Source organism: Oncorhynchus gorbuscha, linkage group LG08, assembly GCF_021184085.1.
Source record: "Oncorhynchus gorbuscha isolate QuinsamMale2020 ecotype Even-year linkage group LG08, OgorEven_v1.0, whole genome shotgun sequence".
NCBI lineage: Eukaryota > Metazoa > Chordata > Actinopteri > Salmoniformes > Salmonidae > Oncorhynchus > Oncorhynchus gorbuscha.
In genome coordinates, this window is record NC_060180.1 from 66975103 (window position 1) to 66991368 (window position 16266).

Below are 16266 nucleotides of genomic sequence, written 5' to 3' on the forward strand. Positions count from 1 at the left end.
ACCAAAGGTATTTTTCATTGTAGTGACACCAGCGGAGCGTTCAGATCCATGGGAGAGCCAAATATCGTTGCCCCACTGTGACCTCCAGAAGTTGGCATTAGCCGAAATTGAGTGAGACTCCTGAAAAAAGCATACATCTGTTTGAAATTGTTTAGCAAATAAAAAGTAGGCCTTGCACTCCACATTGTTTCGTAATCCCCTAGAAGTAAGATAAACTATAGACAAAGACAAAACAACAAGTATTATATAAAATTATAAACTGTAGTAGGATGAGTCAAAGACGTAGGAGCAGTGAACAAACGATAAGGAACCGAGATCTGCACCATTTAAGTCTATTTAAAGTGAAAATAGCTTATTCCATAAACTTTGAGCTAGATGTTATCTGGCTTTTAAATTCAACTCGTCTGAAAATTATGTTCAAGACCAAACCAAGGGTTCTTGTAGTAAGAGAGACTAAAAACCCTCTAGTGTAATCAGGAACTATTCTGAGAAATAAAATACGAAATAATAATTTAAATAAAACGGCACCTACTATTTTAAGTGCATATGAAAACTGATCACAAAAAAATTGAATAAAAAAATGTTTTACATATACATGTTCCTAAGACCTTTTTCACTTGGAAATAAGTATTAATAACCCAATAGAACAATACCCGTGTAAAGTCAGAGCAGACCTGTATGCCCTTTAAAACCGTATCTTAGTTACTCTATACATAAAAAAAATTTTAAACACAACTTTCAGGCTTCTTCGTAAGTTTGTAAACAAAACAAGTCTTCTGGTCATATAAGAACAAACTAATAAATTGAAGTAACTGAGTATTCTGAAAAAATAGTCACCTGATATGCATACCCTTACATTAAGACCAAAACGCTTATTTGAGTCAAGATATAGCTTTGTGGCTGTGCTATCTAATGGAGACCTTAAATAACCACTGTGTGTGTAAATGAATGGTAATTGCAATCTGGAATCATTGGGACGTCCATGCCCTAAACCCTTTATTTTATTTAACTAAAAACCCTTAAACCCTACACTTACCCTAACCCAGTGTTTCCCAAACTCGGTCCTGGGGACCCAAAGGGGTGTACGTTTTGTTTTTTGCCCTAGCACTACACATCTGATTCAAATACACAATCCTTAAATGCCGTAAGGACGTTCCAAGGATCCCAAATATCCGCGCCAAAATTTCAAACCATATCCGGGCGTTAGGTCAACTTGCATGCCGGGAAAGAAAGTATTTAATCGCTGCTCCCCACATGTGAAAAGTCGTGTTCGCTGTACAGCAACGTTAGCAGAAAGAAAATAATACGCAGAAAACATGGGAAAGTCAGGCAAAGTAAGAATGACATCTAAAATACACTTATTATTAAAGGCGAACTGGCTCACTGCAGTTAGTCTTACACGGCTACACGTGAAATGACATTGTTGAACGCTAGCTAATTAGCTAAGTTAACGTTAGGTAGCTATTGCTGAACTCCAATGTTACTCTGCCTAACTGTGTTCATGGAATGTTTAACTAGCAACTTTATCACAGTACTTGAAACATGTGTTCAACGTAATGAGTTATAATGTAATTCGAATGCTCAGTATCGGCCTGTTCTGTTTGATTGACGATGATTAATCAATCACCAAAGTCCACACCATGACGTGCAATGTACTGAAATGCTCATTCCCCCAAAATGCTTTATAGACAACCCAGTTGAAGACCTCTAAAAAGAGAACCGGAAAGATCAGCGTAGACAATAACTCTGGTAAGTGTGCCAGTGTAACTTTGGCAATAAATCCAATTATAATGACATTAAATCAGCCTTTGATATAACATGATGCCTTGCAGGGGTTCAGACTGATTCTCCAGCATCAACAGAGGAAGCTGCCACTACTCCACAGGTCATCGTTTCCACAGAACCTGAAGAGAACAAGGTCAAAGATGCCCCAGGTAGCAAATGCTTTGAGGGGTGGTAAGAAGCATAGACTGTATATCTGCGTATTACATCAAGTCCCAACATGTAGCCTAATTGGAATGGTGATAATGTTAATGACATTCCCTAAATGCAAAACACAAAAGAAACTATATGTTTTTAAATTCAGTAGGTATTTCCAATGTCAATGAATATTGTTTGTGTAGCTTCAGAAGCGGAACAGATGGACACAACTGCTGATGCAGAGAAGGTTAAAGTCCAGGGTGAGGTCAAAGAACAGAACTGAATTGTAACCAATATTTGCCAGATGTCACCCATTATTTGTTTTTCATCAGGGTATCTATGGAATAGTGTTTTAATACATGTCTGCATTTCTCTCTCCAGCTGTTGCTGCAGCCCCAATAAAGAGAAAAGCAGAAGCAGAGGATGAGACTTCTCCAGCGAAGAAAACAAAGTGCATTAATGATGGTACGATTGTGAACAGCAGTAAATATCACCCCCTCTGTTTGAGAGATTGATGGTTTCAGTGTACTAACATGCATCTTGTTTTTATTTTATTTTGAAGGTTTTTGTCTTTTTGTTGGAAGCTTGAACACATCCAAGACAGTGGAGGAAATTAATGATGCCGTGGCAAACTTCTTCACATCGCATCGTCTGTTGTTTCAGGATATTCGAGTGGACATTACAAAGTGAGTACTTGGCATTGTTATGTACTGCATAAACTTAACCTCTACAAATGTTTGTAGATTTCTTCATGATACAAATTCTTCCCCATGCTTTTGTGCATTCTGTAGGAAATTTGCATATGTCGACTTTGACTCAGAGGAAAACTTGACAAAAGCCCTTGAGCTGAATGGGGAGAAGATCCTGGACCGAAAGATGAGGCTAGGCAAGGCCAAGGTCAAAGACCCCACAGTAGATGACAAAAAAGGTACTAGTCTCATCTTGAGTGAGTTATCCTTGCTACTGTTATGAGTCATTTCTAGAATTGATTGATTTCCATGTAGTAACAGTCTTTTTCCTCACAGCTAAAGATGCCAGGACCCTGTTTGTCAAGAATATTCCATTTGCAGCAACAAAGGAGGACTTGAGGAAAGTCTTTGACACGGCTGTGCAAATCAGGTTTCCTGGAGGCATTGGCACCCCAAGCAAAGGGTGAGATGCAGTGTCCATTTGATATTTACGTGAAATGGCTAGTTATGTCTATCCCAGGATTCTGTTCTAAACACGTCTATTGCATCTATTACGTTGTGACAGAATTGCCTACATAGAGTTCGAAACGGAGGCCAATGCTGAGAAAGTGCTGGAGGAGAAGCAGGGGATTGATGTTCAAGGCCGTGTAATCGTTATTGACTTTTTGGGAGAAAAGAGCCTACAACAAAAAATAATCAAAGCTCCAGGTAAAGATGGAAAGAAATGAGGTCAATGGGAATTAAATTACTGTAGAAGCACAAGCTACTTGATTAGCTAGCTATATGGCTAGTCATGTTGCTCCTTAGCATCTTCAAGATTAAAGTATGTTGTAATTCAGTGATTAGTTGAGACATCTTGTTTATCATAGTTCTCTGAAAAGTGAATGAAGTTAACGTGTTCTCAAATGTTCTGTTCCATAGCTGAGGCCACACCAAATAATGAATTACTGGTGACCAACCTGGCTTACACTGCAAAAGAGGATGCCCTGAAGGAAATCTTTCTCAAAGCAGTCAGTGTCAAGATACCACAGAGCAATGGTAAACCGAGAGGGTGAGTGAAGACGCATGTTGTTGCTGCATCTGCTTTGTTGACCTCTATTGAAAATGTTGAATGCCATCAAATTGGCAATTTTTTGTTGTTGTTGAATTCAATTAAGTATTCATGCGATTCATTTTATGTTCTGACTGGAAATAATTAAATTGTGACAATTAGGCCTTTTTCTTTCAAAAGTCATGCATTCATTCAGTTTGAAAGTGTGGAAGATGCCAAAGAAGCCCTGGAATCATCGTTAAACAAAGAGATTAGTGGAAGAGCCATCAGAGTAGAGTTCAGCCAGAAGAGGCCAGAAGGTGACAAAGGGAACACTGGTAAATATTACTATTAGACTTGCCCAGTGAACGTCTCATAGCAGAGAATTGGTTGGCGACTCATTTGACGTTGTTTGGCTGTGTGATCATGCATACTTCTGTAATGTGTGTGCTCTCTTGTAGTTCCTTCGAAGACATTGATGGTCAGGAATCTTGCCAAAGAGACGAGTGAGGAGACTTTGAAAAGTGTCTTTGAAGGTGCCATTGAAGCTCGAGTCACCAAAGACAAGGAGACTGGCATATCTAGAGGGTATGTGGTGAAAAATGTCCCCCTTCAAATCACATTTTTACATTCAGATGTCCTTTGAATACTCACAGTTGGCCACTTCTTAAGGTTTGGCTTTGTGGACTTTGAGAGCCCAGAGGTCTGTAAGGCTGTCAAGGATGCCATGGCAGACCTACAGATTGATGGGAGCAAGGTGACCCTGGTCTATGCCAAACCCCAGGGTGAAAGAGGATCTCGTGGAGAAGGAGCGGGCTCGAACATGCGTTACGGAGAGAAACCCGGGGCTAGAGGTGGCTCTGGAGGCAGGGGCAGAGGTAGCGGCTCCAGAGGTGGACGAGGAGGTGAGATCATCTAGGTCAGGGATGGTTAACTGGCGGCCCACCTTTTGTAGGCCCGTAGATCAATTTCCACCTGGAGGAACTCCGCTGGGGTCTCAACTTACTGTTGAGAGTGAGAGTGATAGAATACACAGGGTCCAATTTGGTTGTGTGTCGGATGTTTTTCTATTATGTCAGTCTCATTCTTTTTTTAGACTGATACATTTAGTCTAGCGGCCAGCTATCTAAACTTTATTTTTATTTTTTTATTTTTTATTTCACCTTTATTTAACCAGGTAGGCTAGTTGAGAACAAGTTCTCATTTGCAACTGCGACCTGGCCAAGATAAAAGCATAGCAGTGTGAACAGACAACACAGAGTTACACATGGAATAAACAATTAACAAGTCAATAACACAGTAGAAAAAAAATGGGCAGTCTATATACAATGTGTGCAAAAGGCATGAGGAGGTAGGCGAATAATACAGTTTTGCAGATTAACACTGGAGTGATAAATGATCAGGTCATGTACAGGTAGAGATATTGGTGTGCAAAAGAGCAGAAAAATAAATAAATAAAAACAGTATAAAAAAAGTATGGGAATGAGGTAGGTGAAAATGGGTGGGCTATTTTCCTATAGACTATGTACAGCTGCAGCGATCGGTTAGCTGCTCGGATAGCTGATGTTTGAAGTTGGTGAGGGAGATAAAAGTCTCCAACTTCAGCGATTTTTGCAATTAGTTCCAGTCACAGGCAGCAGAGTACTGGAACGAAAGGCGGCCAAATGATGTGTTGGCTTTAGGGATGATCAGTGAGATACACCTGCTGGAGCGCGTGCTACGGATGGGTGTTGCCATCGTGACCAGTGAACTGAGATAAGGCGGAGCTTTACCTAGCATGGACTTGTAGATGACCTGGAGCCAGTGGGTCTGGCGACGAATATGTAGTGAGGGCCAGCCGACTAGAGCATACAAGTCGCAGTGGTGGGTGGTATAAGGTGCTTTGGTGACAAAACGGATGGCACTGTGATAGACTGCATCCAGTTTGCTGAGTAGAGTGTTGGAAGACATTTTGTAGATGACATCGCCGAAGTCGAGGATCGGTAGGATAGTCAGTTTAACTAGGGTAAGCTTGGCAGCGTGAGTGAAGGAGGCTTTGTTGCGGAATAGAAAGCAGACTCTTGATTTGATTTTCGATTGGAGATGTTTGATGTGGGTCTGGAAGGAGAGTTTGCAGTCTAGCCAGACACCTAGGTACTTATAGATGTCCACATATTCAAGGTCGGAACCATCCAGGGTGGTGATGCTAGTCGGGCATGCGGGTGCAGGCAGCGATCGGTTGAAAAGCATGCATTTGGTTTTACTCGCATTTAAGAGCAGTTGGAGGCCACGGAAGGAGTGCTGTATGGCATTGAAGCTCGTTTGGAGGTTAGATAGCACAGTGTCCAATGACGGGCCGAAAGTATATAGAATGGTGTCGTCTGCGTAGAGGTGGATCAGGGAATCGCCCGCAGCAAGAGCAACATCATTGATATACACAGAGAAAAGAGTCGGCCCGAGAATTGAACCCTGTGGCACCCCCATAGACTGCCAGAGGACCGGACAGCATGCCCTCCGATTTGACACACTGAACTCTGTCTGCAAAGTAATTGGTGAACCAGGCAAGGCCGTCATCCGAAAAACCGAGGCTGTAGAGTCTGCCGATAAGAATATGGTGATTGACAGAGTCGAAAGCCTTGGCGAGGTCGATGAAGACGGCTGCACAGTACTGTCTTTTATCGATGGCGGTTATGATATCGTTTAGTACCTTGAGTGTGGCTGAACTTATGGGGGGGGGACTATTAACATTTCTCTCCGCACCATGGCAAAATGTCAGCAAATTAAAGATGCACTATGCAGAACTAGCAAGTATAGCGTAGAGAATCATTGTACCATCTTAAACCACTGAAATATATTTTCCATTAGCAGAATTTTGCTTGGGGCCCACAAAAGGCTAGGGCCAACTCTTACTGCTTGTGTGGGTATGGATGTGGGTAAGCAGATACAAGCGCGCAACTGTGGCCCCTTGTGATAAGTTCAGATTTTTGGGGGGGGTTTGCTATAGGTTGAATTGAAGTTGCAAAACTGATGAGGACATGTCAATTGATACTTCATACTCAATGTATTCTCTTTACTCCACTTGTATCTACCAACAATTCTACCAGCGTTGTAAGATGCTTTCGTTTGTTATTGTTGTTTTTCAGGCAGAGGTAGTGGCGGCGCAAAGAGGACTTAAAAAAGAAAAGAAGTAAAGGAAGGCGCTTTTTATTTTTTTGCAGTGGACTGCTGCAACAGCTCTATTTCAACGTCTGCATTTCCTGACAGTTTGTGATGGGCACCTAACGATAATCAGAAACCAACCAATTTGTTTAGCGATATATGTGAAAAGTTTCTACCTTGTTGTTCATACATAATGGTGAAATGTCTGACACATTGTACTGTACATGTAACGTTTTTGTCTGTTTTACTTTAGTTTACCTTTTTAATTGTTAATTTCATGTAAAGACTTTATTGAAGGCTGGGCAATTAAAAGGTCCCCAAATTTCAGATTTTCAGCTTTTTTCTATTTTGTCTTTTTTAGGAGAGCTTGTGTTTTGTTTGAGACAAATTCTTTCTTTAAAAAATCATTTAGGAACACCTGCTCTTTCCATGACAGATTTCACCTGGTCAGTCTATGATCACTTGTTAAATTCTTCAATCAGTGTAAATGAAGAGACAGTTTAAAGAAGGATTTTTAAGCATTGAGACATGGAGTGTGTTCGTGTGCCATTCAGAGGATGAATGGGCAAGACCAGATTTAAAACGGGGTATGGTGGTAGTAGGTGCCAGGCGCACTGTTTTTTGTTGAGATTTGCAACACTGCTGGGTTTTTTCAAGCTCTGCAGTTTCCTGTGTGAATCAATAATGGTCCACCGCCCAAACGACATCCAGTCAACTTGACATCTGTGGGAAGCATTGGAGTCAACATGGACCAGCATCCCTGTTGAATGCTTTCGGTACCTTGTAGAGTCCATGCCCTGACAAATTGAGGCGTTTCTGAAGACATAAAGGGGGTGCTCAATATTCGGGTGTTTTGTACACTTACTGTGTATGAAAAGTTGACTTTACCAGAATGCATGCAGACCAGAATTTAATTTGTATTCAAAACTGACATATGCTAATTAGACTGCCTATAATGAGTGACAGTCCACTTACCAACTATCAAAAGAACAGTACTGCCATTTATGAGAAACACATTTTAGCATATTTTCCAAGAAGCTTAGCTAGAACACATTTCCAAGATATCAGCAGTTGCTTCAGTGAAAGTCTGAAGACTAGCTCGGAGCAAGCACACATTTGGTGAATGCACGAGCGTCTGAAGCTAAGATACAGAAATATCTGTTACCGTTAAGGATATCATAATGCTGAAAAAGGATACTGACAATGAAAAGAGAAATCAATTGGGCTTTTAAGGACAATTATGAACATGGTTTAATTTGGGAATGACCACTTTTTTTTGTACTGGCTCGCTCTGGTTAACTTTTCCACGAAATCACCCATATATACAGTACCAGTCAAATGTTTGGAGACACCTGCTCATTCAAGGATTATTTTAAAAAAAAATACATTATAGAATAGTAGTGAGGAGTTAACACATTGAATAAAGTATTAAACAAGAAAGTGTTAAATATTTAAGATTATTCAAAGCCAACCTTTGCCTTGACAGCTTTGCACACTCTTGGCATTCTCTCAACCAGCTTCATGAGGTAGTCACCTGGAATGCATTTCAATTAACAGGTGTGCCTTGTTTAAAGTTAATTTGTCGTTTTTCTTTCCTTAATGCATTTGAGCCAGTCAGTCGTGTTGTGACTAGGTAGGGGTGGTATACAGAAGATGGCCCTATTTGGTAAAAGACCAAGTACATATAATGGCAAGAACAGCTCAAATAAGCAAAGACAAATGACAGTCCATTATTACTTTTAAGACATGAAGGTCAGTCAATCTGGAAAATTTCATGAACTTTAATAGTTTCTTCAAGTGCAGTTGCAAAAACCATCAAGCGCTATGATGAAACTGGCTCTCATGAGGACCGCCACAGGAAAGGAAGACCCAGAGCTACTTCTGCTGCAGAGGATAAGTTCATTAGAGTTACCAGCCTCAGAAATTGCAGCCCAAATAAATGCTTCACAGAGTTCAAGTAACACACACATCTCAACATCAACTGTTCAGAGGAGACTGACTCAGGCCTTCATGTTTGAATTGCTGCAAAGATAACACTAAAGGACACCAATAATAATAAGAGACTTGCTTGGGCCAAGAAACACAACCAATGAACATTAGACTGGTGGAAATCTGTCCTTTGGTCTGATGAGTCCAAATTTGAGATTTTTGGTTCCAACCGCCGTGTCTTTGTGAGACGCAGAGTAGGTTAACAGATGATCTCCGCATATGTGGTTCCCACCGTGAAGCATGGAGGAGGAGGTGTGATGGTGTGGGGATGCATTCTTGGTGACACTGATTTATTTAGAATTCAAGGCACACTTAACCACCATGGTTCACAGCATTCTGCAGTGATACGCCATCCCATCTTGTTTGCGCTTAGTAACACTAGAATTAATTTTTCAACAGGACAATGACCCAAAACACAACTCCAGGCTATTTGACCTAGAAGGAGAGTGATGGTGCTGCATCAGATGACCTGGCCTCCACAATCACCCAACCTCAACCCAATTGAGATGGTTTGGGATGAGTTGGAACGCAGAGTGAAGGAAAAGCATCCAACAAGTGCTCAGCATATGTGGGAACTCCTTCAATAATGTTGGAAAACCATTCCTCATGAAGCTGGTTGAGATAATGCCAAAAGTGTGCAAAACTGTCATCAAGGCAAAGGGTGGCTACTTTGAAGAATCTCAAATATTAAATATATTGTGATTTGTTTAACACTTTTTTGGTTACTAAATGATTCCATATGTGTTATTTCATAGTTTTGATTTCTTCACTATTATTTTACAATGTAGAAAATAGATAAAAAAATTAAGAAAAACCATTCAATGAGTAGGTGTGTCCGAACTTTTGACTGGTACTGTACATTTATATACATACTGAACAAAAATATAAATGCAACATGTAAAGTGTCGATCCCATGTTTCATAAGCTGAAATAAAAGATCCCCGAAATTTCCAATAGCACAAAAAGCATATATATTTTTACTTCCCTGTTAGTGAGCATTTCTCCTTTTCCAAGTTAATCCATCCACCTGACAGGTGTGGCATATCAATAAACTGATTAAACAGCATGATCATTACACAGGTGCACCTTGTGCTGAGGACAATAAAAGGCAACTCTAATATGTGCCGTTTTGTCACACAACACAATGCGACAGATATCTCAAGTTTTGAGGGAGCATGCAATTGGTATGCTGACTGCAGGAATGTCCAATAGAGCTGTTGCCAGATAATTTAATGTTAATTTCTTGACCATAAGCCGCCTCCAATATCGTTTTAGATAATTTGGCCGTACATCCAACATGGCTCACAGCAGCAGACCACATGTAACCATTCCATCCCAGGACCTCCACATCCAGCTTCTTCACCTGTGGGATCATCTGAGACCAGCCAAACGGAGAACTGATGAAACTGAGGAGTATTTCTCAAATCAAAGTTTATTTGTTGCGTGCGCTGGATAAAATAATATATATAATAATATATGCCATTTAGCAGACGCTTTTATCCAAAGCGACTTACAGTCATGTGTGCATACATTCTACGTACGGGTGGTCCCGGGAATCGAACCCACTACCCTGGCGTTACAAGCGCCATCCTCTACCAACTGAGCTACAGAAGGACCATGAAACAGGTGTAGTAGACCTTACAGGTGTAGTAGACCTTACAGTGAAATGCTTACTTACAACAGGTGTAGTAGACCTCACAGTGAAATGCTTACTTACAACAGGTGAAGTAGACCTTACAGTGAAATGCTTACTTACAAGCTCGAACCAACAGTGCAATTTTAAGTAAAACATTGGTATTAGGTAAACAATAGATAAGTAAAGAAATAAAAAAATAAACAGTAAAATGACAGTGAAAATAACAGTATCGAGGCTATATACAGGTGGTACCGGTACAGAGTCAATGTGCGGGGGCACCGGTTAGTCTGTAATAAAGCCCTTTTGTGGGGAAAAATGTATTCTTATTTGCTGGGCCTGGCTCCCCAGTGGATGAGCCTGGCTCCCCAGTGGATGGGCCTGGCTCCTAAGTGGATGAGCCTGGCTCCCCAGTGGATGGGCCTGGCTCCCCAGTGGATGGGCCTGGCTCCCCAGTGGATGGGCCTGGCTCCCTAGTGGATGGGCCTGGCTCCCCAGTGGATGGGCCTGGCTCCCCAGTGGATGGGCCTGGCTCCCCAGTGGATGGGCTTGGCTTCCCAGTGGATGAGCCTGGCTCCCCAGTGGATGGGCCTGGCTCCTAAGTGGATGAGCCTGGCTCCCCAGTGGATGGGCCTGGCTCCTAAGTGGATGAGCCTGGCTCCCCAGTGGTTGGGCCTGTCCCCTAAGTGGATGAGCCTGGCTCCCCAGTGGGTGGGCCCGGCTCCCCAGTGGATGGGCCTGGCTCCCAAGTGGATGAGCCTGGCTCCCCAGACGATGGACCTGGCTCCCCAGTGGATGGGCCTGGCTCCCCAGTGGATGGGCCTGGCTCCCCAGTGGATGGGCCTGGCTCCCCAGTGGATGGGCATGGCTCCTAAGTGGATGAGCCTGGCTCCTAAGTGGATGGGACTGGCTCCCCAGTGGATGGGCCTGGCTCCCCAGTGGATGGGCCTGGCTCCCCAGTGGATGAGCCTGGCTCCCCAGTGGATGAGCCCGGCTCCCCAGTGGATGGGCCTGGCTCCACAGTGGGTGGGCCTAGCTCCCCAGTGGGTGGGCCTGGCCCCTAAGTGGATGAGCCTGGCTCCCCAGTGGTTGGGCCTGTCCCCTAAGTGGATGAGCCTGGCTCCCCAGTGGATGGGCCCGGCTCCCCAGTGGATGGGCCTGGCTCCCAAGTGGATGAGCCTGGCTCCCAGACGATGGACCTGGCTCCCCAGTGGATGGGCCTGGCTCCCCAGTGGATGGGCCTGGCTCCCCAGTGGATGGGCCTGGCTCCCCAGTGGATGGGCATGGCTCCTAAGTGGATGAGCCTGGCTCCTAAGTGGATGGGACTGGCTCCCCAGTGGATGGGCCTGGCTCCCCAGTGGATGGGCCTGGCTCCCCAGTGGATGAGCCTGGCTCCCCAGTGGATGAGCCCGGCTCCCCAGTGGATGGGCCTGGCTCCACAGTGGGTGGGCCTAGCTCCCCAGTGGGTGGGCCTGGCTCCCCAGTGGATGTGCCTGGCTCCTAAGTGGATGTGCCTGGCTCCTAAGTGGGTGGGCCTGGCTCCCCAGTGGATGGGCCTGGCTCCCCAGTGGATGAGCATGGCTCCCCAGTGGATGAGCCTGGCTCCCCAGTGGATGGGCCTGGCTCCCTAGTGGATGGGCCTGGCTCCTAAGTGGATGAGCCTGGCTCCCCAGTGGATGGGCCTGGCTCCCCAGTGGATGAGCCTGGCTCCGAAGTGGATGAGCCTGGCTCCCCAGTGGAGGGGCCTGGCTCCCCAGTGGATGGGCCTGGCTCCCCAGTGGATGAGCCTGGCTCCTAAGTGGGTGGGCCTGGTTCCCCAGTGGATGAGCCTGGCTCCTAAGTGGATGAGCCTGGCTCCCCAGTGGATGGGCCTGGCTCCCCAGTGGATGAGCATGGCTCCCCAGTGGATGAGCCTGGCTCCCCAGTGGATGGACCTGGCTCCCCAGTGGATGGGCCTGGCTCCTAAGTGGATGAGCCTGGCTCCCCAGTGGATGGGCCTGGCTCCCCAGTGGATGAGCCTGGCTCCGAAGTGGATGAGCCTGGCTCCCCAGTGGAGGGGCCTGGCTCCCCAGTGGATGGGCCTGGCTCCCCAGTGGATGAGCCTGGCTCCTAAGTGGGTGGGCCTGGCTCCTAAGTGGGTGGGCCTGGCTCCCCAGTGGTGGGCCTAGCTCCCCAGTGGATGGGCCTGGCTCCCCAGTGGATGGGCCTGGCTCCCCAGTGATTGAGCCAGGCTCCTAAGTTTGTGGGCCTGGCTCCCCAGTGGATGGGCCTGGCTCCCCAGTGGATGGGCCTGGCTCCCCAGTGGATGGGCTTGGCTCCCCAGTGGATGGGTCTGGCTCCCCAGTGGATGGGCCTAGCTCCCCAGTGGATGGGTCTGGCTCCCCAGTGGATGGGCCTAGCTCCCCAGTGGATGGGCCTGGCTCCCCAGTGGATGGGCCTGGCTCCCCAGTGGATGGGCCTGGCTCCCCAGTGGATGGGCCTGGCTCCCCAGTGGATGGGCCTGGCTCCCCAGTGGGCGAGAATCTGTCTCCTCACCACGCGCTCTCACCACTGGTGTCCCCCAGGGCTCTGTTCTAGGCCCTCTCCTATTCTCGCTATACACCAAGTCACTTGGCTCTGTCATAACCTCACATGGTCTCTCCTATCATTGCTATGCAGACGACACACAATTAATCTTCTCCTTTCCCCCTTCTGATGACCAGGTGGCGAATCGCATCTCTGCATGTCTGGCAGACACATCAGTGTGGATGACGGATCACCACCTCAAGCTGAACCTCGGCAAGACGGAGCTGCTCTTCCTCCCGGGGAAGGACTGCCCGTTCCATGATCTCGCCATCACGGTTGACAACTCCATTGTGTCCTCCTCCCAGAGCGCTAAGAACCTTGGCGTGATCCTGGACAACACCCTGTCGTTCTCAACTAACATCAAGGCGGTGGCCCGTTCCTGTAGGTTCATGCTCTACAACATCCGCAGAGTACGACCCTGCCTCACACAGGAAGCGGCGCAGGTCCTAATCTAGGCACTTGTCATCTCCCGTCTGGATTACTGCAACTCGCTGTTGGCTGGGCTCCCTGCCTGTGCCATTAAACCCCTACAACTCATCCAGAACGCCGCAGCCCGTCTGGTGTTCAACCTTCCCAAGTTCTCTCACGTCACCCCACTCCTCCGCTCTCTCCACTGGCTTCCAGTTGAAGCTCGCATCCGCTACAAGACCATGGTGCTTGCCTACGGAGCTGTGAGGGGAACGGCACCTCAGTACCTCCAGGCTCTGATCAGGCCCTACACCCAAACAACATTTACATTACATTTAAGTCATTTAGGAGACGCTCTTATCCAGGGCACTGCGTTCATCCACCTCTGGCCTGCTCGCCTCCCTACCACTGAGGAAGTACAGTTCCCGCTCAGCCCAGTCTAAACTGTTCGCTGCTCTGGCCCCCCAATGGTGGAACAAACTCCCTCACGACGCCAGGACAGCGGAGTCAATCACCACCTTCCGGAGACACCTGAAACCCCACCTCTTTAAGGAATACCTAGGATAGGATAAGTAATCCCTCTCACCCCCCCCCCTTTAAGATTTAGATGCACTATTGTAAAGTGACTGTTCCACTGGATGTCATAAGGTGAATGCACCAATTTGTAAGTCGCTCTGGATAAGAGCGTCTGCTAAATGACTTAAATGTAAATGTGGGTGGGCCTGGCTCCCCAGTGGGTGGCTGCACATGCCCAGTCATATGAAATCCATAGTTTAGGGCCTAAAGAATTTATTTAAATGGACTGATTTCCTTATATGAACTGTAACTCAGTAACACTGTTGAAATTGTTGTGTAGCATGTATGTTGTTCAGTATATACTATATATATATATATATATATATATATATAGTATATACTGTAGGTTTCAGTAGGTGCCCATTTTGCTAATGTTTTCTTAGTCAAAAATGTCCAACCTGGTGTAAAATGTACGTGATGTGACCGTAATGATTGGAATATTACACACATTGTTATTTGATATCAATCGATTTTAGATCATGGTTAAATGTTGTAGAACACTGCCATCTCTTGGATAAGCATGATAGGGTAGTGTAAACCGACGGAAGAAAGTTTTCAGAATAAATTGGAACATTTTCTTATTTCCCCCCAAGAAGACAGAAAAGTCTTGCATGCAAGTAGATGTAACACATTGACAGTCTTTGAGGTCTGTTTTAACCAAAGATGGTGGATAACTTAAGATGTCTTACTCAGGTTGTTTACCATTGAAAAAAAGTCGACATATATATATAATTCCTTTGCTGCAGTCAATTACCCAAAGCACCCTCTTTGGCCTCGTGGGTGGAATAGTAATAATACATTTCATAATTAAGATTTTTTTTTTTTACTGATGCAAATCTGGTGTTTCTATGTCAAACAGTTTTGTTATATTTCAGTCTTCTGTGATGTATATAAAGTGTAATATTGGGATGCAAACTTAAAATGGAATAAATTTAAACTCTAAAATCTGACATGGTTCACGTTTCTTCTTTTTAAGCCCATAACCATGTGTGTGAGGTGTATACTTTTGTTTGAAAGTAGATTTGTTTAAGACCACCAAGAATCACTGTGTGACCCTGATTTAGCCGACTACAGTAAAAAGTTATTAAGGGGTGACTCTCACATAGACACCAATGCATAGCAGCTGGGTCTGGTCTACCTACTTCATTGACCACGGTAACATCCACACAGTATTCCGGATAATAGCTCATATCCTGGTTAAAGCTGCAATATGTAACTTTTTGGCTGATCTGACCAAATTCACATATGTGAGTTATAGATCTGTCATTCTCTTGAAAGCAAGTCTAAAAAGCGGTATATCTGTTCTATGTGTGCAATTTCTCTGCTTCCCATTCTTTAGGCTTTGTATACCAGTTTCAAGCAGCTGAAAATACAATATTTTGGGTTATGGAAATTATATTTCCACGGCAGTTTAGACAGTACAATGATTCTCCACACTATACTTGCTTGTTTGCCACAAACTGAAATGAGAATTTTCACAAACAGAAAATGGCAGAGTGATTTCTGCATAGTGCACCTTTAATGTCGTTTTCGGGATAAGATCTTTACATACCCACAAGAGACCTAAAGAATATGGCTGCCTAAATATGGTTCCCAATCAGAGACAACGATAAACACCTGCCTTTGATTGAGAACCACTCCAGGCAACCATAGACTTAGCTAGAGTACTACTCTAACCACAATCCCATTTCTACAAACAACCCCAGAAAAAACAAACCACATAAATCCCCATGTCACACTCTGGCCTAACCAAAATAATAACAAGCACACAGAATACTAAGACCAGGGCGTGACACTGCCTAGGGATGGCAGAATATTTTTTTACAGGAGGTGGGGGAAAAAAAGGTTTTAAGCTTCAGTCATATAGTTATTTTTCTGCTTGTAATTTCCGACATTAGGTAGGCTATTTGTTAGTCAACTTGTCTATAATTAGATACATGCAGCATATATTCTGTCATAACCTGGTGCTCTAGAATATCAAATAAAGCCTTGCTCACCAGAATGATGTCATAAATCCATAGATTAAATGCATAATTAACAATCTAGTTGACATTGGTAAGGTTTTCTCTTTAATTTCTGCTTCTCTCGTGGAGTGGCGACGCTGACAGGTTTTAAGGAAATGAAAAGCCTTGCAAATTATAGTATTTCAGTTGGTCTTGGATATATATTTTGGTTTAAAGTTAAATACTCTCAGCTTTTATGTAGCTGGAAAATGGAAAATAAAATCAGGGTTAGGCTACATAACAAGGTCCCTAAGCACACGTTAACATTTTCAATAAATAAATACAATTTCTCCACTCCTGTTCCCGAGACAAAGT

General features: G+C 44.5%; 1 protein-coding gene across 2 annotated transcripts; it reads left to right on the top strand.

Annotated features, from left to right (window-relative positions):
• Positions 1-1196: 1196 nt before the first annotated feature.
• LOC124041001 (nucleolin-like) lies at positions 1197-7104 on the top strand. 2 transcript variants are annotated; one of them, XM_046358149.1, is made up of 14 exons: positions 1197-1334; positions 1689-1749; positions 1833-1934; positions 2124-2180; positions 2302-2385; positions 2483-2606; positions 2712-2848; positions 2946-3072; positions 3175-3317; positions 3531-3660; positions 3841-3977; positions 4101-4227; positions 4312-4544; positions 6762-7104. In XM_046358149.1, exons 1-14 carry the CDS (start codon positions 1317-1319, stop codon positions 6791-6793), a joined length of 1512 nt encoding a protein of 503 aa, XP_046214105.1. In that variant the 5' UTR covers positions 1197-1316; the 3' UTR covers positions 6794-7104. The 2 variants fall into 2 exon arrangements, with proteins under 2 accessions (XP_046214105.1, XP_046214106.1); XM_046358150.1 differs by lacking the exon at positions 2124-2180.
• Positions 7105-16266: the final 9162 nt, after the last annotated feature.